The sequence below is a fragment of the Macaca fascicularis genome, chromosome 20 (genome assembly GCF_037993035.2).
Source record: "Macaca fascicularis isolate 582-1 chromosome 20, T2T-MFA8v1.1".
NCBI classification, from domain to species: Eukaryota; Metazoa; Chordata; class Mammalia; order Primates; family Cercopithecidae; genus Macaca; species Macaca fascicularis.
In genome coordinates, this window is record NC_088394.1 from 26415957 (window position 1) to 26438136 (window position 22180).

At 47.9% G+C, this 22180-nt stretch overlaps 1 protein-coding gene across 20 annotated transcripts in view; it reads left to right on the plus strand.

Moving 5' to 3' along the window:
• Positions 1 to 22180, plus strand: part of IL4R (interleukin 4 receptor) — a 50551-nt gene that overhangs the window by 18895 nt on the left and 9476 nt on the right. For 5 of the 20 annotated variants that reach the window (XM_045382860.2, XM_005591515.4, XM_074026822.1 and 2 more), the window contains exons 2-6: positions 8791 to 8878; positions 10707 to 10866; positions 13468 to 13619; positions 15673 to 15824; positions 19454 to 19610. In XM_045382860.2, the coding sequence (XP_045238795.2) occupies positions 8809 to 8878; positions 10707 to 10866; positions 13468 to 13619; positions 15673 to 15824; positions 19454 to 19610 (691 nt within the window). In that variant the 5' untranslated portion in view covers positions 8791 to 8808. Of the gene's footprint in view, positions 1 to 6188; positions 6307 to 8790; positions 8879 to 10706; positions 10867 to 13467; positions 13620 to 15672; positions 15825 to 19453; positions 19611 to 22180 lie in introns of those variants that run through there. The other 15 variants (XM_045382862.2, XM_005591517.4, XM_074026824.1 and 12 more) reach the window with 4 other exon arrangements.

Here is a 22180-nt window from a genome sequence, read left to right on the forward strand (position 1 = left end):
CTCCTGTTCTCCTTTTATAGCCACATCCAACTCCCTTCCTGACCCACCCCCTTAGCCCCTGGCAACCACTGATGTGTTTTCCATTTCCATAGTTCTGTGATTTCAAGTCTTACATAAATGCAGTCAGGGGGTGTGTACTCTGGCAACTGGCTTTTTTCTTGGATTTTATTCTAAGTCAGAGATGCTTCTCTGATGAGCTGTGAACCCCTTGGGGATCTGTGGCCCCTGTGAAGAAGCCCTTTAGGAGCCAGGGGGCGTTGGATGTGTGAGCTGGCCCTGGCCTCATTTCTGATTTTAAAATGGCTCTGGCTGTGATGTGGAGAAGAGGCAGGGTGAGCCTCATCCGCAGCAACTGCTAACTGTGCACATCCCCCCAGACTTCTCAAAAATTTGCCACTCCCCTGCTCAAAGAGCCTCAAAAGCTGCCCACTGCTTAGAGGACAGGCCTTTGACCTGAGGTCCACTCCCTTGGGCTTTGGGGATTCTGTGAACCCTTAAAATGGAACGCAGAATGAAGCGTGTGCACATTGCCAGAAACAGGGTTTGGGGTTTGCATTAGATGCTCGGATGGGTCATTGACCCCCAAAACAGTAGGGACTCTGACTGCTAGACAGATAGTGGTTAAGAACCAAAGCTTTGGAACCCGAGTGCTGGATTTAAGACCCATGACTGTCACAGCTGTGCAACCTCAGACAAATCACTCAATCTTTCTGTGCCTTGGTTTCCTCATCCGAAAATGGAGAAAGTAATATGACCTATTTCATAGAGTATTAAATGCATTCGTACATGTAAAAGGTGTAAAAGGAAACTTGGCATGTGGTAAACTCTGTGTGTTTGTTAAGTGAATGGTGAGGCTGCCCAGTATAGGAGGGCAGAGCTTTTTAGGTAAAGACTTTCTAGGCTTCCTGGGATTCTTAGGCCCTCTCTGTGTTGGTTGTTGTCATACATGACAGCAGTATTCCTTCCAAAGGGATGTCAAGCTGTGGCTTCACACTGCAGTTAGAGCCAGTTGATTGGCAGCACTGTTCAATTCAACTATGTCCTTACTGATTTCTGCCTGCTGGATCTGTCGATTACCAAGAGAGGTGTTGAAGTCTCCAGCTTCCAATATTATCCAGTAATATTATTATTCAGAATAATCACAGATTTCTCTATTTCTCCTTGCTGCTCTCGGTGTTTGCCTTACATATTTTGACCCTCTGTTGTTAGTTGCGTACACATTAAGGATTGTTATTTACATCTTGGAGAATTAACTCCTGAATCATTATGTGGTGCCATTTTTTTAAATTTAGAAATCTTATTTTTTATTTTTTGAGACAGGGTCTTTCTCTGTTTCCCAGGCTGGCGTGCAGTGGCATGAACACAGCCCACTGCAGCCTTACCCTCCTGGGCTCAAGTGATCCTCCTGCCTCAGCCTTCCCAGTAGCTGGGGCTACAGGCATGTGCCACCTCTAATAACCTTTCTTTAATTTACAATAGTATTAGTTCATTCTCACGCTGCTCTAAGGACATGCCCAAGACTGGGTAATTTATAAAGGAAAGAAGTTTGACTCACAGTTCTGAAGGGCTGGGGAGGCTTCAGGAAACTTGTAATCATGGTGGAAAGGGAAGCAAAGACATCCTTTTTCACTTGACGGCAGGAAGGAGAGACAAGAAAAGTGGGGGAAAGCCCTTTATAAAACCATCAGATCTCATGAGAACTCACTCACTATCACAAAAACAGCGTGGGAGAACTGCCCCCATAATCTAATCACCTCCCATGAGGTCCCTCCACCAACACGTGGGGATTACAATTCATATTATAATTCAAGATGAGATTTGGGTGGGGACACAGAGCTAGACCTTATCACATTATTATTCATTTGTGCCTTCTCTCTTATTTTTTTGATTTGCCTAGGTGTAGGGATTTATCAATTTCATTGATCTTTTCAAAGAACCAATTTTTGATTTCATTGATTTCCTCAATTAATTTTCTATTTTTAATTTCATCAATGTATGCTCTAATTTTGTATTTTTTTGTTTGCTTGTTTTAGACATATATTGCTTTTCTGTTTCTAGTACGCTAGATGGAAACAGATTGTTGATTTTAGAACTTTCTAAGATATACATTCAATAATGTAAATTTCCCTCTAAGCACTTATTTTGCTACATCTCACAGATTTTTATAGGCTATATTTTCATTTTTATTTAGTTAAAAATATTTTTAATTTCTCTTATGATTTCTTTGTGATTTTCATTTTTATTTAGTTAAAAATATTTTTAATTTCTCTTGTGATTTCTTCTTTGATCCATATGTTATTCAGAAATCTCCAAATACTTGGAAATTTTCTGGCTTTCTTCCTGCTAGTGACTTCTAATTTGAATCCACTGTGGCCTAAGAGCATACTTTGTATGATTTCTAATGTCTTAAATCTCTTAAGGTTGTTTTATGTCCCAGAATGTGGTCTGTCTTGGTGATTATTCCACATGAACTTGAGGAGAATGTGTATCCTGCTGTTGTGAGATGTAACATTCTATAAATGGATATACCTCTGTTAATACGACCTCAGGTGACTCATTTTTTTTTTTTTTTAAGTTGCTCCTTCACCATTGGCTTTTGGAGATTTTGCAGATGATAAAATCCCCAGGACTTTTCTGCTGCTCAGTCAGATTTTCTTATCCTACACTTGCGGAACTGTTGTTTGAAATTGACAAGCAGGATGGCCAGCTCTGCCCGGCTCATTTTATTTCATCTTACTGGGTTCAGCCTGCAGTTTTAGGAGATGAGGTTGAAGGAACTGGTATACTGGAATCCACGGTGGGCTCAGAAGCAAACAAATGTGGGTTCTGATTCTAGCTCTGAGCTTTTACCAGCTGTGGGTCCTGATGGATGGGTTATTTCACCTCTCTGGCCTCGGTTTCCTTAGCTACACAGTTGGGCTAACAGCCTACCTTTCAGGATTCTTGTGTGGATTCGGTGAGGTAATACTTCTAAAGCAGCTAGCAAAGCGTCAAGTACAAGGTAAGTGCTGGGCAAGCAGGGATTTTGTTTACACAAAGCCTTGACTCAACATAAGGAGGCTGTTTCCAGCCTCTGTTTAACTGAGACCTAAGAGAGAATGTTCCGTCTGTGGCAGGGTATGGGCTGAAACTGCCTGGGGACATGTCAGAGGTGGGGTGTTCGCAGGACATCCTTGTCCAGGTTGGCAGTTGAGCTTGGCAGGTGACCCCTGAGACCCCTCCCAACTCCAGCACTTCAGGAATCTCTTGATTTAGAATGGGAGCTTGTCATCTCCTCTTGCCACGTACTTGACCGCGATAACGTGGCGCTTATCTTTTTAATTCTTTTACTCACCTGCATCTTTATTCTTTTTGCCTCTGATGTGCATGGAAGCCTCTTCTCCCACCACATCTGTGATTTCTCCTGAAATGTAGCACCCACGCATCCCTGAGAAGCTAGCTGCGGCCTGTGTGTGTGCACTTGGGCATGAGTAAGTGTGGGTGTGCCTTCCACAACAGAGTATCAGTCCTGACACCATGCTGGGATGTTTCAGTCAATCCTGACTGGGTTGTCAACTTCCCTGTTTCCCTTTGGAGGACTTTACCGTGAAAGTCTTCTACTGTGCGACCTTGGACAGGCGTCTTGGCCTCTCTGTTTCTCTTTATTCAAAATTGAGGCTAAAGTGACACCTTTGCCATCTCTGCCACAGGATAATGTGGGCATCTGTGTAGTTGTGAGAGTAAAAGTTACTGGGACTTGCAGAGGAAATCAGTGTCGGGAACCCACCACCCCATTTCCACCCCTCCTTTACTTGAGACTTTGCTTTTGTAACTCTCAGCAAGGACGACGAGTTCGGGCTTTGAGCAGATACGGAGCCTCCCCCTAGAGAGAGCTTTGCAGCCTCATGCTGAGCTGGTTAGGGGCCCCACGTCATGTCCTAAATGAATTTAATCAACAAACAGTTACTGAACACGTGCTATGTGCTATGTGCCATGTGCTATGAACACGTGCTATGTGCCAGGCGCCGTTGTAGGTACTGGGGACTCAGCGGTGAAAGGGACAGACCCTGGCTGTCAGGATGACAGACAATTTAAAAAGGGACAGTTGTCCCACACTGGCTTGTCCTTTGCACCCCCGGCACTTCGTGAGGAGTAGTGGCCAGTTCCTGTATAGACTGACCCTCGGCGTACATTTGTCTGACGTTTCCAGATGATTTATGCATCCTTGGCAGGAACCCAGGAAAAGAAATGCTGTGCTCTTCTCAGGCATTGTTTCAGGGGGATGATGACGGGAATTTGTCCCATTGCTGATGGTTAGTTTAGATCACCTGGTGAAGGTGGTGTTTGCCAGGTTTCTGTATTGTAGTGTTCATTGATACGTATTTTCACTCATTAGTTAATATACAAGTTTTGCAGGGAGTTACTTTGAGCCTGTCATAGTAAAATAGAGCTTTCCCTTCTTCCCTATTTATTAGAGATGAAGTCTGGCTGTGTTGCCCAGGCTGGAGTGCGGTGGTGCGATCATAGCTCACTGCAGCCTCCAACTCCCAGGCTCAAGCCATCCTCCTGCCTCAGCCTCCCAAGAAGCTGGGATTACAGGCACACACCACTGCACCCGGCCTCCTCCATTTATTGATTTGTGTCAATACAGACTCCTGGACTTTAACTCTAAGGGTTACAAGTGGGTACCATAATATTCATTTTGATGCTCAAATTGTGCCCCTTTTGTCCAGGTCAAGCTAGCTGCTGAGTAGTTCCTTACTGTCTGGCACAAGAATTCCAAGCCTATCTGGTACTTTTCCTTCTCCTGGAATCAGCCATTTCTCTAAGGAGCTCTGGTTCCTTTCAGTACAGAATAGTATTGAGAAGCCAAGACCTGGTCACCAGGAAGGCATGATAATCAAATGTGATGAACGATCTTGGATTGGATCCTGGATGTCTAAAGGGCATTATTGAGGCAATTAGCAAAACGTAAATGGGGGCAGTGGATGAGATAGCGGTGATGCATCACTGTAAATTTCCTGGTTTCAATGGTTGTATTGTGGTTATGCAGAGAATGTCCTTGTTTTTCTGACATGCACACTGAGGTATTGGGGTAATTTATTCATTATGGAGATACGTGAGTGTGTGTATGTGTCTCATGCACAGATGTTTCTTAATGATAGGGTTATGTCCCCATAAACTCATCATAAGTTGAAAATATTATTAAGTCAGAAATGCACTTCATACTCCTAACCTACTGAACATCATAGCTTAACCTAGCTTGGATCACTTACATTAGCCTATGGGTGCTCCAAGTACTGCTTCTACTGAACACACATTGATTTTGCACCATCATAAATTAGGGGAAGAGAGAAAAAGCACAAGTGAGGGAGGAAGGGCCGGGCGCAGCGGCTCACGCCTGTAATCCCAGTGCTTTGGGAAACCAAGACGGGCAGATCGCTTGAACTCAGGAGTTCGAGACCAGCCTGGGCAATATAATGAGACCCCATCTGTACCAAAAATAGAAACACTTAGCCGGGCCTCGTGGCGCACATCTGTGGGCCCAGCTACTCAGGAGGCTGAGGTGGGAGGATTGCTTGAGCCCAGGAGACAAATGTTGCAGGGGGTTGAGATTGTGCCACTACACTCCAGCTTGGGTGACACAGTAAGACTCCATCTCAAAAAAAAAAAAAAAAAAAAAGAAAGGAAAGAAGAGAAGTTCCCTCCAGGTAGAGGGGACAGAGAAAGGAAGGACGTGGAGGTGGGACTGAGTTTGGTGTGTTTAAGAAGTGTAGGTGGCAGGCGTGGGATGCATGGGCACTGGGCCCAGGTGGAGAGGGAGGTGGACCCCTGTGGGGGAGGGCCCTGAAGTGTGCCCAAGTCACTGGGAGAGCATCCAGCAGGGTCCTAGGGCTCCTGAGGTGGCCTTAAATCCTTATGGTGCCCCAGACACGGCACACAGTACTTCAGAGGCAACGCCTCAGTTCCTGTTTGCTGCAAGCCTGTGAAGTTAGCCTTGGAACCAGTCCTGTGTCACAGAAACAGCCAGAGCGCCAAAAGAGAATGCTTTTGATGGCAAAGAGGTACTCACTAGCAAAACAAAGCCTGGGAGCTGCTTTCTTGAACAAGACCCCAGGAGACAGACCCAAGCGGGAAGTGAAGGATGGGCGCTTGAAACGTTGCAGGGAATATAATCCAGTGCATGCTTTTTTTCCCTTTTGCGACAGGGTCTCACTGTGTCACCCAGCCTAGAGTGCAGTGGTGCGATCTTGGCTCACCACAACCTCCGCCTCCCAGGCTCAAGCGATTCTCCTGCCTCAGCCTCCTGAGTAGCTGGGACTACAGGTGCGCACCACTACCACCCGGCTAATTTTTTTTGTATTTTTGGTAGAGACGGGGTTTCACCATGTTGGCCAGGCTGGTTGTGAACTCCCAAAGTGCTGGGATTACAGATGTGAGCCACCACGCCCAGCCCTAGTACACACTTTTTGGAGGGGATTTGACATTATGTACCAGGAGTGCTGGGGAAAAGTACACACTTGACTCCGTGAGATTCTGCTTCTTTTTTCTTTTCCCTCCCCTCCCCTCCCCTCCCCTCCCCTCCCCTCCCCTCCCGTCCCTTTCCTTTCCTTTCCTTTCCTTTTTTTTTTTTTTTTGAGACGGAGTCTCACTCTGTCACCCAGGCTGGAGTGCAATGGCATGGTCTCAGCTCACTGCAACCTCTGCCTCCTGGGTTCAAGCGATTCTTCCGCCTCAGCCTCCCGAGTAGCTGGGACTACAGGTGTGTGCCACCACACCTGGCTAATTTTTGCATTTTTAGTAGAGACAGGGCTTCACTATGTTCACCAGGCTGGTCTCGAACTCTTGACCTCGTGATCTGCCTGCCTCGGCCTCCCAAACTTTCTTTTTTTCTTTTTTTTTAATGACAGGATCTTGCTGGAGTGCAGTGGTACAATCGGCTTACTGCAGCCTTGACATCCCAGGCTCAAACGATCTTCCCACCTTAACCCCCCAAGTAACTGGGATTACAGGCATGCACCACCATGCCTGGCTGAGTTTGTTTAATTTTTATAGAGATGAGGTCTCACTCTGTTGCCCAGGCTGGTCTTGAATTCCTGGGCTCAAGCCATCCTCCCTCCTTGGCCTCCCAAAGTGCTGGGATTACAATTGTGAGCCATCACACCCGGCCTCTGAACATTTTTTCCAATGATAATAGCTGGTGCTATGGTCTGACTGTGTTCCCCCAAATTCATATGTTGAAACTTCATTGCCATTGTAGTCATATTAAGAGATGGGGCCTTTGGAGAAGTGATTAAGTCATGAGGGCTCTGCGGTTGGTCATGAATGGGGTTAGTGCTCTTATGAAAGGCCTGAAGGAAGTGTGTTTACCCCTTCTGTCATATGAGGACACAGCAGCATGGCATTGTCTGTGAGGAATGGGCTGTCACCAGATCTGGATCTCCTAGTGTCGTGATCTTGGACTTCCCAGCCTCCAGAACTATGAATTAGAAAATTTATTTATTTATTATTTGTCTATTTTGAGACTGAGTCTCACTCTTGTTGCCCAGACTGGAGTACGATGACGTGATCTTGGCTCACTGCAACCTCTGCCTACCTCAGTTCAAGCGATTCTCCTGCCTCAGCCTCCAGAGTAGCTGGAATTACAGGTGGCTGCCACCATACTCGGGTAGTTTTTGTATTTTTAGTAGAGATGGGGTTTCACCATGTTGGCCAGGCTGGTCTTGAACTCCTGACCTCAGGTGATCCTCCCACCTCGGCCCCCGAAAGTGCTGGAAATACAGGTGTGAGCCACTGTGTCTGTCCTGAATAATAAAATTTTTAAAACAATTTTTCAAAAATTCACCATGAGGTCTCACTATGTTCCCTAGGCTGGTCTCAAACCCCTGGACTCAAGTGATCCACCCCACCTTCCCGAGTAGCTGGGACTAGAGATACACACCATTGTACCCAATAGAGCAATACATTTCTGTTCTTTGTAAATTACCTGCTTTAAGGTATTTTTATTACACAGCCTGTATGGACTAAGCTGACTGGTAACGTTACTTGAGACTTTACTGTGTTCCTGTCACTGTTGGAGGGCTCTGTCTGTGTTAGCTCATTTAATCTCCACGGCACTTCAATCAGATGGTGCTATTCTTAGTCCCACTTTATAGATAAGGAAACTGAGGCACTGAAGCACAACTTGCTCAAGGTTCACATCTAGTCAGTGACAGAGCAGGTATTTAAACCTCAGGAAATAATCAGAGAAACATGTGTAGAGGGTTCTCCAAGGAAGGCCACATCCAGAAGCATCTCCCGGGACAGTTGTTGTGTGGCTCACCCTCTGGACTTTGTGGGTCTGGGTGTTGTTTCATGATTATAGAGATTATCTGTGAACGTGGAGGACCTGTTGTCCGCAGAGACACAAATGGCCAGGGCATGGCTGGGCGTGGTGGCTCAGGCCTGTAATCCCAGCATTTTGGAAGCCCAGGGGGGCAGATCATGAGGTCAGAAGTTCGAGATCAGCCTGGCCAACATGGTGAAACCTTGTCTCTACAAAAAATACAAAAATTAGCCAAGTGTGGTGGCAGGCACATGTAATCCCAGCTACTCGGGAGGTTGAGGCAGGAGGATCACTTGAACCCGGGAGGTGGAGGTTGCAGTGAGCTGAGATCGCACCACTGCACTCCAGCCTTGGAGACAGAGGGAGACTCTGTCTCGGAAAAACAAACAAACAAATGGCCAGGGCAGGGGAGGGTTGCGTGTTGAGTAAGATGAGCTCTGCTGGAAGCACAGGTCAGCACTAACCTGCTTGCTCTCTCTCTGCAGGTGCCTTGGCATCTCCCAATGGGGTGGCTTTGCTCTGGGCTCCTGTTCCCTGTGAGCTGCCTGGTCCTGCTGCAGGTGGCAAGCTCTGGTAAGTCACCACCTCTCAATCATTCATTTGTTGACTATTAATGGTGTGCTAGGGTCCTGCGGTATATCACCTGGCCTTATGGAGATTACACTGCAGTGGGAGGGGACAGTCAATGACAGGTGGCCCTGATTATCAGTAAATTCTAAAGATTGTTAGAAAGTGATGGTGGCCGGGTGTAGTGGCTCACACCTGTAATCCCAACACTTTGGGAGGCCAAGGCGGGAGGATCGCTTGAGCCCAGGAGTTCAAGGTCAGCCTGGGCAACATAGGGAGACCTTGTCTCTACAAATAATAAAAACATTAGCCAGATGTGGAGGTGCACGCCTGTAGCCCCAGCTACTCAGGAGGCTGAGGTGGGAGGATCCCTTGAACTCAGGAGGTCAAGGCTGCAGTGTACTGTGATCGTGCCACTGCACTCCAGCCTGGGTGAGTGATATCCTGTCTTAAAAAAAAAAAAAAAAGAAACGGTGATGGGAAAAAAACACAACAGCATAAGAGGGGGTTGGGGAAGCTGGGTGGGGTGGGGAGATTGCAGTTTAAAGTAGGGAAGTCAGGGAAGGTGTCATCGAGCTGACTTGGAGGAAGCGGGAACCGTGCGGATATCTGGGGAAGGCTCATTCTTGGCAGAGAGGCCCTGCACTAAGCCTGGTGGGAGGCTTGAGCACAGAGTGAATGTGGTGGAGGAGAGTGAGCAGCAGGAGGAAGGAGTGAAGGTCAGCAAAGTGACAGGGTGGCTGAATCAAAAAGGACCTTGCAGTGTTTGAGCAGAGGATCCACATCATCCATTGTGTTCCAAAGGACCCCTCAGGATGCCGTGTGGAGAAAGGACGAGGGTGGAAGCCGGGAGGTCTCGAGGGAGGTCTGGAGTGGAGATGAGAGGCTCCAGATCCCTCTGGGAGGCAGATTTGAGGACAGATTGGAATTGGGGTGAGAGAGAGAGAGAGAAAGAGAAGTGGCCAGGATGACTCCAAGATTTCTGACCCAAGCTACTGGGAAGGACGCGGTGGTTGTCATTTCTGAAATGCAGAAGGATGCCAGAAGAGAAGGTACTTTGGGGAGGGGCGGGAATCAGGAGTTAGTTCTGGACATGAGATAAGCTTGGAGTATTTATTTGCTATCTAAGACGGCTCCTTAACATGGTCAGCCCTTATGCAAGTTGTTGTCAGCTGAGATGGGCGTGGCACTGAGCATGGGAGCATGGAGGCACCTGAGGGTCAGGGGCTGGGTGGCCTCATGTTCAGGTGATTTAGCAAACTCAGCGTCCATCCTGCCGATTCCAGTCCTGCCGCAGCCACTGACAAGCTAGGAGGGCGCCAATGTTTCCTCCAGCCCATCCATCTCCTCTCTCCCATTGGCCAAACCCAACTGGAAACCAAAGACCAAGGGTACCTGGTGATGAAGACTGTGGTATCAACCTCCTGAGCACAGAGAGGGCAGAAAGGGGTGGGAACTAAGAGGGGCACAGATAGTGGGCAAATGGGGAAGTGGCACTTCCCCTAGCTCGAGGGCACAGGCTTGGTGTGATGGATTGGCACTCCTTAAACTGCTACATATTTTCTCTTTAATTTGGCCAAGAACAAGTTGTCAAATTTGTGTAAGATAAAGGTGCACTTGGTTCATTCTTCTCTAATGGCCCCCGCACCCATGGGTATTTCTTCGGCTTCCACAGTCATCCAGACACTAGCTGGGAAGCTCCAGCAGCTCTGGTCCTGGCCCCAGCTCTGTGGGCGCTGGCCCTCAACTTTGCCTGCACTGTGGTTTTGTTCTGTTCCCCTTGGTCCTGTTTGGGTGCAAGTCCCCCTCATGCGTTGCATTCCTGGCCGCTCAGGCTGCTCCTGTGTCTCCCCAGGGAGCATGAAGGTCCTGCAGGAGCCCACCTGCGTCTCCGACTACATGAGCATCTCTACCTGTGAGTGGAAGATGGGCGGTCCCACCAATTGCAGCGCCGAGCTCCGTCTGTTGTACCAGCTGGTTTTTCAGTCCTCCGAGTAAGCCTGTGCTGGAGCTGGAGGTTTGGGGAGGTTGTGCCCAAAGGGTTTGGCCCAAGAGTGAGCTGGGTCCAGGTGGTCCGGGAGCGCAGGATGCTGAGTATGGTTTGCTGCTGTTTATTGGGTATGGTGTTAGAGGGGAGGTCCCATCTCCGGGGACATGTTATGTAAGATACAGCGGAGCGCGTGCTGGGAGTGTTGGTCCATGTGGCACATGGATACGGCTGGAATATTGGACTAGACCAGCAGTTCTCACACTCTTTGGTCTGAGGACCCTTTTTCACACTTAAAAATAAGTGAGGACCCAAAGGACTTTGATCTAGGTAATACATCGTTCTATGTTTACCTAATTAGAACTTACAATGGAGAAATTTTGTAATTTTTTAAAAATTAAAACAATTAAAAATTTTTTTCTTATCAAGATGGAGGTCTCACTGTGTTACCCAGGCTGGTCTCAAACTCCTGGGCTCCAGTGATCCTCCTGCCTCAGCCTCCCAAAGTACTGGGATTATAGGCGTGAGCCACTGTACCTGGCCCAAAATGGAGAAATGTTAAGTCACAACAACATGCAAACCCCCATTCAACAAATCATCAGATCAATGACACGATCACAGGTCATGTAGCCTCTAGAAAATTCCACTGTACGCCAGTGAGAGAGAGTGACAAGGCAAATAATGTCCCTGTATTATGATGAAAAGAGTTTGACCTGGTGGATCCAGACCACACTTTGAGAACCACTGGACTAGACCCTTGATTGAGGAATAGTGTTGCGAGTGGAGTTCAGTGTGATGGTGGATGGACCAGGGGACCTGACATAGGAGTCAGGTGGTTCCCTGGGCTACTCCATGGTGCACAGGATGCTTTGTTACACTGGTGCCCAGGACATAATCACGTACACAAGACACACAGTTACGGGGCAGACTAGGGATATACGGCACACCAGCACGCAAGGTACACTGGTAGAGGTGGTATTCCATGATTATTCTAAGGTAGATGGGCTGTGCTTTGTGTCCATTGGTATAGTCCAGGAACTGGCAAACTATGGCCTGTGAGCCAAATCTGGCCCACTGCTTGTTTTTGTAAATAAAGTTTTATTGAAACACTTTTGCAGTACATCAGCAGAATTGAGTAGTTGTAACAGAAACTGCATGGCCCTCCTTTATCTTTTTTTTTGAGATGGAGTTTCGCTCTTGTTGCCCAGGCTGGAGTACAATGGCACAATCTTGGCTCACTGCAACCTCTGCCTCCTGGGTTCAAGCGATTCTCCTGTCTCAGCCTTCTGAGTAGCTGGGATTACTGGTGCCTGCCACCACACCCGGCTAATTTTTTGTATTTTTAGTAGAGACCGGCTTTCACCACGTTGGTGAAGCTGGTCTCGAACTCCTGAACTCAGGTGATCCACCTGCCTCGGCCTCCCAAAGTGCCGGGATTATAGGCATGAGCCACTGAGCCCAGTCTACTCCTTTATCTTAATTGAAATAATTCAGAAATGGAAAGTCAAATACTGCATGTTCTCACTTATAAGTAAGAGTTAAATAATGTGTACACATGGGCATTATTCCAGGTACAATGGAATAATAGACATTGAAGACTTAGGAGGGTGGGAGAGGGGGTGAGGGAAAAGAAATTACTTAGTGGGCATAGTGTAAACTATTTGGGTGACGGACCCACCAAAACCCCAGACTTCACCACTAGGCAGCATATCCAGTGAGAACAGATCTGGGGGTTGCCATCAAAATTGCACTTGTAAGGCCAGGCACCCCAGTGATTCACAGCTGTAATCCCAGCACTTTGGGAGGCCGACGTGGGCAGATCACTTGAGGCCAGGAGTTCGAGACCAGCCTGGCCAACATGGTGAAGCCGCGTCTCTACTAAAAATACAACAGTTAGCTGGGTGTGGTGGCGCACACCTGTAATCCCAGCTACTAGGGAGGCTGAGGCAGGAGAATTGCTTGAGCCCAGGAGGTGGAGGTTGCAGTGAGCTGAGATCACACCACCGCACTCTAGTCTGGGTGTCAAAGCGAGACTCTGTCTCGGAAAAAAAAGAAAAAGAAAAACAGCTCTTGTACCCCCTAAATTTATACAAATAACCAAAAACAAACAAACAAACAAACAAAAAACAACAACAAGAAATTGTATGGTTTTTGAAGTCCAAAATATTAACTATCTGGCCTCTTACAGAAAACGTTTGCAGACCCCTGGCTTAGCCCATGAGATGTGGGTTAGCTGTTAAGGTGGAACACTGGAATTACCCTACGATGGCCAAATTTTGCGATGCACAGCTTATGTTGTTCTAAGTTAATTAGTGCCACCGGTTCTTCCCTTTCATGGGCTTTCCAGGACAAGCTAAGTCCCAGGACCAGGGCCAGCAGCTAGTCGGGTGTGGGAGCATCCCTGGTGCATGTGACCAGCAAGAGCGGCAACCCTGGTCAGCCGCCCCCAGCACACCCTGGCCGCTCCCAAGCCCCCAGATCTGTCCTCACATCAGTGATCGGGAAGCTGGAAGAGTATGATGCGGTTCCTGGAGGCGTGTCCCAGGCACAGCCGTGGGGCCCAACCAGCCTACAGGTGAGCAGCCTAACCGAGCCCCTGTGTCTGCAGAACCCACACGTGTGTCCCCGAGAACAACGGCGGTGTGGGGTGCGTGTGCCACCTGCTCATGGATGATGTGGTCAGTATGGACAACTATACGCTGGACCTGTGGGCTGGACAGCAGCTGCTGTGGAAGGGCTCCTTCAAGCCCAGCGAGCATGGTGAGCAGGGCAGAGTGTGGCGGGCGTGGGTGGGTGTGTTCCCACAACCGCCTGGGCTGAGGGTGTGGTGGGCAGGGGAGGTGGGGGGGATCACAGCAATAGCAGGAGGAAGCCACCTGTATTTTCCCAAATCTGATAGGATTCCTGCCCCTGCCTGGGCCTCAGTCCTCCCATTTTTTAAACAGAGCTGGGCACAGTAGACCACTAAGCCCCCTTCAGCTCAGCTGTTTCCAGCCCTGAACTTATGTGCCCAGGAAGGTGTATTGAGATGAGGCGTGCTTGCTTGAAGGCATGCCTGCTGCTGATTGAAAACTGAACTGGGAACAGTCCTTCTGTTCTGTGTCCACTGGTCAGCTGCTGCGGCTTCAGATGGTCTAGACCATGGAAGGCTGACCTTCTCCTGGTACCTGGGGTCCCTGCAGGAGCCTCCCGTGAGCTTGCTGGGGTGTGGTGACAGGAGTTTAAAACATTGGTCATTGCTGTGTGACCTTGGGCAAGTCATGTTTCCTCTCTGAGCCCCAGTTTCCAGAAGACAGTTATTGTCCCCATTTTGCAGTTGAATGAACTGTAGTTCTGAGAAGGCAAGTAACCTGCCTCGGGTCACACAGCTTCTCAGCAGCAGAGGCAGTACTCAAGGCCACGGCCCTGCAGGGCTCAGTTCACCGCGCCATCAGCCGTTCCAGAAGGTCTGCTCAGGGCTGGTAGCTGGGAGGTTATTTAAACTGACCCATGAATGAACTTTAAGATAATTTTTACGTTTTTATTTTATTTTTATTTTTACGTGTTTCCTGTTTTTTTAGAGACAGGGTCTCTGTCAGCCAGGCTGCAGTGCAGTGATACGATCATAGCTCACTGCAGCTTCCAATTCCTGGGCTCAAGTGATCCTCCCGCCTCAGCGTCCCGAGTAGCTAGGACTAAAGTGTGAATCACCATACCCAGCTAACTTAAAAAAATTTGTTTTTTGTGGAGATGAGAGTCTCACTGTGTTGCTCAGGCTGGCTGGTCGCAAACTCCTGGCCTCAACTGATCCTCTTGCCTCAGCCTCCTAAAGTGCTGGGGTTACAGATGTGAGCCTACATACCCAGCCTACATTTGGGTTTTAATACAAATGAAATATATTTTTAGTATATTGATTTTAATGCATATTAAAATGCATTATATTCTATTCCCGTGATGCATAGTATAACCCGAGGTCTCAGGGATATGATTGCTTCAAAGGAGACCAAGTTTTAAAACAGATCAATCAAAATAAAGAAAATCATCATAAAGTACGGAGATGTGGCCAAAGGAGTGAAGGATGCAGCTGTAAAAGCTGAAGTTTGAGACTGGGCATGGTGGTTCACGCCTATAATCCCAGCAGTTTGGGAGGCCGAGGTGGGCGGATCACCTGAGGTCAGGAGTTTGAGACCAGCCTGGCCAACATGGTAAAACCCCGTCTCTACTAAAAATACAAAAAATTAGTCTGGCATGGTGGCAGGCGCCTGTAATCCCAGCTACTCGGGAGGGGAGGCTGAGGTAGGAGAATAGCTTGAACTCAGGAGGCGGAGGTTGCAGTGAGCCTAAATCACGCTACTACACTCCAGCCTGGGTGACAGAGCGACATTACGTCCCAAGAAAAAAAAAAAGGCTGAAGTTTGGGTTACTTTGGCTCATACATTTTGCCTTCACTGTAGAAAGGTGGTTAATAAAGACCAGGCGCGGTGGCTCATGCCTGGAATCCCAGCACTTTTGGAGCCTGAGGCAGACAGATCACTTGAGCCCTGGGCAACTGAGGCTGCAGTGAGCTGTGACTGTGCCACTGCACTCCAGCCTGGGCAACACAGTGGGACCCTGTCTCAAAAAGAAAAAAGGGTAATTAATAAACACTAAAATTCTATGTAGAATTTTAGCAACATTAAATTGTGGCTCTGAATCTGTGGTGCTCCAGAAGTATGCTACAGAGGTTTTGTCCACCAAAAATCTGGGTGGTGGCTGTGGTTTGCAGTCTGGGGCTGGACTGGGTGATGGGGGTGTCACTGCATAGATCCTCACACAGATGCCGTTTCTCCTGCAGTGAAACCCAGGGCCCCAGGAAACCTCACGGTTCACACCAATGTCTCCGACACTGTGCTGCTGACCTGGAGCAACCCGTATCCCCCTGACAATTACCTGTATAATGATCTCACCTATGCAGTCAACATTTGGAGTGAAAACGACCCGGCATATGTGAGTGGGCATGCTTTGACGTTTTTCTGTGACCTCTGGGGAACAGGGTGGGTGACCAGCAGGGGCCCAGTCCCTGGAGCCAGGAGCCTAGGCGGCAAGCCCTGGGACTGGATAGCAAATCCCAGGAGCTAGAGACCTGGCTTCTCACCCGGCTCTGCCCTAGGCAAGTCCCTTCGCTTCCTGGCCCCCCACCCCGAACATGAGAGAAGGGGAGTTATTTCTGCTCCCCGCTCCTCATCTGTAAAGGTTAGGGCTGTGGGCTGCGTCTGTGTTTCCCAGTTTGGGGGACACAAGCGATCGTAGGTGGCACATCCACAGCTCACTTGATTAACCCTATTATTGAAGAGAAGAATACTGATTCAAGAGACAGTGACCCATGTCAGTTCCCCTTTGAGGCCATCCGGGTAAGGAGGAAGTCTTTGTGAGCTGACTCGTTTACTAACTCCTCTTAATGAAGGGAGCAGAGGCCACACCCCAGGCTTAGACTTTCCCAAGAAAACAAGGTCAGTTTGTTGCTTGGTCCACATGGCAGCTAGTCCTGACATTCCCTTCACGGTAGTGGTAGTGGAGTTTTTGTTGTTTGTTTGTTTGTTTGTTTTGAGACAGTGTCTCGCTCTGTCACCCAGGCTGGAGTGCAGTGGTGCCATCTCGGCTCACTGCAACCTCCACCTCCTGGGTTCTAGCGATTCTCCTGCCTCAGCCTCCTGAGCAGCCGGGACTACAGGCGGCTGTCACCATGCCCGGCTGATGTTTGTATTTTTAGTAGAGATGGGGTTTCACCGTGTTGGCCAGGCTAGTCTCGAACTCCTGACCTCAGGTGATCCACCCATCTCAGCCTCCCAAAGTGCTGGGATTACAGGTGTGAGCCACCGCACCTGGCCAGTGGAGTTCCTCCTTAAATACATGTATTGACATCCTTAAAAAGAGCGAGAGGATTTACAGGAAACTGTCAGGTCAATAATGGCAGGGACCGTCCACAGGGGGTGGCTGAGTTCCCCTATTTTTGCTGCCGGTGTGTGGGGAGGTCATTTCCTGCCACCCATGTTTCCCTACCCTGAATCCACCTTCCTCACATTCCCATTGAAGGGATAATCTCTGGGTCTCGCCATGTTGTCTAGACTGGTCTGGATCTCCTGGCTTCATGTGATCCCCCTGGCTCGGCCTTCCAGGCTGCTGGGATTACAGGCTTGAGCCACTGCATCCAGCCCAGATCTGAGATTTGTGCCCAGTATTTGAACTCCCAAGCCTGTGTGCTCTTTTTCCTCCCATGGACATTTCTCTCAGAGATGGTCTCCTGAACACCTGACCTTCTTGTTAAGAAAACAGACAAACCACAAGTAGTTCCTTGGAAGCTCAGATTTCTCTTTTGTTTCTTAACAAAACATTTCGCAGTTCCCAGCTCCCTTCCAGGGTGTACAGTTTCTTCGGTAATCTAGCCATTGCTTCTTGTTTATTCTTGTTTAGAAAGAAAGATGAAAGGGAGTGAGAATTTTCCCTCCCTTCTCTAGTCTCCCCTCAACTCACACCCCGCCCTCAGCTCCTCTGTAATAGGAAAATCTCTGAACTCTCTGCAATTGCTCCAGCAATCTGTCGGGACTTTGCTTCTTTCTTGTGAAAAACTCCCTTTGGCTCACTTTGCACCAGATTTCCCCAAATGTGCTTCCAACCACAAGCAGAAATGGAGCTGCCAGGAACCAGTAAGAAACTGCCGGGGGCTGAGGAGGAGGAGAGGGAGGTGCATAGCCCTGGATCTCGCAGGGAGAGGGGTGACAGGATGAGAACTCAGGTTGCTCACTTGCCATCGTGTTCAGCGTTCATTTATCACTTTTTAAAGCTTTTTTGGAGGGTAAGAGTAATAGTTACATGAAATAAAAATACAAATGGTACAAAAGGACTTAGAATGGAAATACGTTTCTCTCCCGACTGCAGCCTCCTGTTTTTCTTCCCAGGGACTGACGACTGCTATCTGTCTCTTGCCAGGAGGGAAAAGGAGGCAAGATTAGGGCAGGCAGAGGGCATGTGCATCCTCTAGAGAGAGCTTATGTCTATACAAGCAAATTGTCTTAATTTTCTATTGCTGCATAATAATGGTACCACCAGCTTCAGAGCTTTAAACAACACCCATTTATTATCTCACAGTTTCTGTGGGTTAGGAGTCTGAACATAGCTTAGCCAGGTTCTCTGCTTTAGAGTCTCGGGAGGCTATAATCAAGTTGTGGGCTGGGGCTGCAGTTTCATCTGAGGCTCAACTGGGGAAGGGTCACTTCTAAGCTCATATGATATTGGTGACATTCAGGTCCTGGCAGGCTGTTGAACTGAGAGCCTCAGTTTCGTGCTGGCTTTTGGTTGTAGTTAACCCCACATTCCTTCCCGTGTGCCCTTTGCAAAGTCATCAAGGCAGAGAGACTTGCAGTCTTCTGTAATATAATCACATCCATGAAATCCTCTATATATCTCATCACCTTTACCATATTCTATGGGTTAGAAACAAGTAGCAGGTCCTGCCTACACTTGAGAAGACCAGATGACACAAAGACATGATTCAAAGTGGGGATCCTGGGGGCCATCTTAGGTTTGTCTGCAATGATCCTTGTGCCATCTCTCTCTTTCTGTTTTTTTGAGACAGTCTCACTCTGTCACCCAGGCTGGAGTGCAGTGGCGTGATCTCAGCTCACTGCAATCTCCGCCTCCTGGGTTCAGATGATTCTTCTGCCTCAGCCTCCTGAGTAGCTGGGATTACAGGCACCTGCCACCACATTCAGCTAATTTTTGTATTTTTAGTAGAGACAAGGTTTCACCATGTTGGCCAGGCTGGTCTTGAACTCCTCACTCAAGTGATCCACCCACTTTGGCCTCCCAAAGTGCTGGGATTACAGACGTGAACCATGCCTGGCCCTATCTCTCTTTAAAAAAACAAAACAAAACAAAACAAACAAAAACATAAAAGGAAGCAGAGAACACATACACATCTGCATCTTACCTTGTTTACTTAACAACACATCTTGGAGGTCACTTCTCAGTGAAGGCTAGGTTGGGCAGAGCATTAGATTCTAGGCCAATGAGTTTGGACTTGACCATGGAGACACTAGGAAGCCCATGAAGGGACAGAGAGAGATGCCTTGACCCTGCCAGTCCTTCAGAAAGATCACCCTGTGCTTTTTGTATACCAAACCCTACTCAATATACTTACCTATGTTAACCCATTTCCTTATCACCACAACCCTGGGGGGAGGGAGATAGGCACTTTATTACCCTCATTTTGCAGATGAGGACATTGAGGTCCAGAGAGGTTATGTCACTTACATAAGGTCACACAGCCAGGAAGTGGTAGTGGGGACTCTTACCCTTGTTTTACAGATGATATTGAATTATCTCACGAAAACTCAGAAAGGTTAAACAACTTGCCTAAGTAACATAATACAGCTAATGAGTCGGGGAGCCTAACCTGTGTTGCTTTGGCCTGGTCACAGTTACAGAGGTGGCAAGCAAGGACCTAAACAGGATGAACAACCACATACCTAGGCTGATGGCTCTAAACATGGTGGGGTCAGCTAAGGACAGCAACCAGGGTGGGCACTGGTCGCCCTCATTCCCGGCTGGTGCACTAACATCTCCCTTTTCTCTACCAGTCCAGAATCCATAACGTGACCTACCTAAAACCCACCCTCCGCATCCCAGCCAGCACCCTGAAGTCTGGAATTTCCTACAGGGCACGGGTGAGGGCCTGGGCTCAGCACTATAACACCACCTGGAGTGAGTGGAGCCCCAGCACCAAGTGGTACAACTGTGAGTATCAAGAGGCCTTAGCAATGCTAATCTCCACTCTCCATTCTTCCCCTGTGGCCAGACGCATCCCCTGGCTGAGTCTCTGGGTTTTTATATCATAGGATGCCTCTAATGGCAAATAATGAAATTACCACCTGCCATGGTGTATCGGTCAGGTAGGCAGGCTAGGCTGCAGTAACAAGCAAGCCCGCAATTTCCATGGCTTAACACTATCGGAATATATTTCTTGCTCATGTAACAAGCTAATGTGAATGTTGCTGGTTTGTGGGTGGTTTCCCTACCTATAGAAATCTGGGGAGTGAGGTTCTGTCCATCTTGTGGTGCCATCATTCTCCAGGACAAAGATTCTTAACTGTTTTTGTGTCCTGTTTCCATGTGGCAGCCTGGTGAAGCCTATGGACCTCATCTCAGAATATTTTTAAATACATAAAATCCAAGCCTGGGCAATATAGTGAGACCCCCATCTGTACAAAAAATTAGTCAGGCGTGGTGGCATGGACCTGCAGTCCCAGGTACTGGGAAGGCTGAGGTGGGAGGTTCACCTGAGCCCAGGAGTTTGAGGCTTCAGTGAGCCGTGATCGTACCACTGTACTCCCACCTGGGTGACAGAGCAAGAGCCCATCTTTAAAAATAAATAAATACAATGAAATAAAATAAAATAAATAGAATTACAGAGGAAAGTAATTGTATTGAAATGCAGTTATAAAATATTTAAACACATTTTTAATCTAGGGATATATGTGCTTCTTTATTAAGATATAAATAAGTTCTAGGGGTAGATCTCATAACTACTGTAATTTCAAAGTAGATAAGCATAAATAATACCTTATGATACTGAAATTGTGATGTGATATGAGAGTAGCTGTGAGTTTTCCTGGGGACAGGATCACTGATGCTATCATTATTGGGGTCTCTTCCCTCCATTCTTTTTTTAAAATTTAATTTTAATTTTATTTTAAAAATTTTAAAATAAATAGAGACAGGGTCTCACTATGTTGCCCAGGCTGCTCTTGACCTGGGCTCCAGTGATCCTCCCATCTTGGCTTCCCAAAGTGCTGGGATTGCAGGTGGGAGCCAGTGTTCCTGGCCCCTTCCTCCATCCTTAATGGAAGATGCCAGGTGTCAGAGGTTAGGGAAAACAAAGATGTAATTTCATTCCCATCCAAGTTCTCAGAGCCTTGAATTCTACCTGTAGCCATGTTGGTCCACCAACCCCAAGTGAAGAATCCCTGCTCTAGGGCCCCACCATTCTGCATCCAGCCAGCAGAAGAGGCGTGATGGTGTGGAGAGCACATCTGCTTCTTGAAAGCAGGCAGCCCGGAAGTGGGCCACATCACTTCCTCTCAAATTCTATTGGTGAAAATGGTCACATGACTACACATAGCCACAAAGGAGGCTGGGAACTTGCTCACTTGAAACCTACATCCCAGAAACAACTCTTTTCAGTGAGGTATCCCACAGGTCTTTTGCAGTAGAAATATTGATTGTCTCACATAAAATGAAATCTTACAAATGGACCTACTGGGTTTTGTACAGCAACCGAGTGATATCTCTTCCCTTCTGCCATCCTTCACACAGTGGCATTTTATCCTTAGACTTGCCACCCATGCCCTCAGGTTGGCCGTTGCACACTGCCTTACATAAAGCAGGAAGGAAAGGAAAGGCTGCTACGAGAGAGTGTACCTTGTGCATCTCTCTTTTTTCATCGGGAAGCAAACATCTTTCTAGAAGCTTCCCTAGCACAATTCCCCTTACTTCTCATTGGCCAGGACTGTTACATGTTACATGGTTACTGTTACTTGCTCATTGCAAGGAAGACTGGGAACTCCAATGCCTGGAAAAGGGAACAGGATAATCGTGATTGGCCCAAGCCTTAGGGTGGTCATGGCTCCCTGACAAGGGAGAGAGGAAAAAGCTGTTGAGTGAAGAAGACTGCTTCAGTTTCCCCATCTGTATAATGGGAGGAGTAAGGGCTGTTGTGAAAACTCGAGGAAAGAAGATTCTTCAACGTGGTGGGTGCAGTGGCGGCTGGCAGTACCCCGACCCTGCCACCGCACAGCCCTCTCAGCATTGCTCATCCTGCACTGTGGATATCAGTTGAGCCACGTGTCTCCCGCCCTGAGCTGTGAGCTCCGTAGGCAGGATCTCCATGGCTGTATCTCCAGAGCCCAGCACAGAACCAGGTGCTTGGGAAGGTTTTGAATGGATTCTTCTCTGCCATTGACCTGGGGAAGGGAATTAGCTTACATGAAACAGATACGATGTGTAGGACCCTCATTAATTATTTCAGCAAATAGTTACTGAGTTCATCCTACATGGCTAGCCCTGTGCTAGACACTGGGGAATCAGCGATGAACAAAGCAGACAGAAATCCCCACTCTTGTGGAGCTGGCATTCTGGAGGGGAGAGACAAAAAGCAGACATATAAAGAAAGAAAGAAATCACACGGATCCGGATGACAGTGAGTGTTGGGAAGAAAATAAAAGCAGAGGAAGGTGATGGAGCGATGGGAGGGCAACCATAGGGAGGGTGTCAGGGAAGCCTTTTCAGAGAATGTGACGATGAAAGTG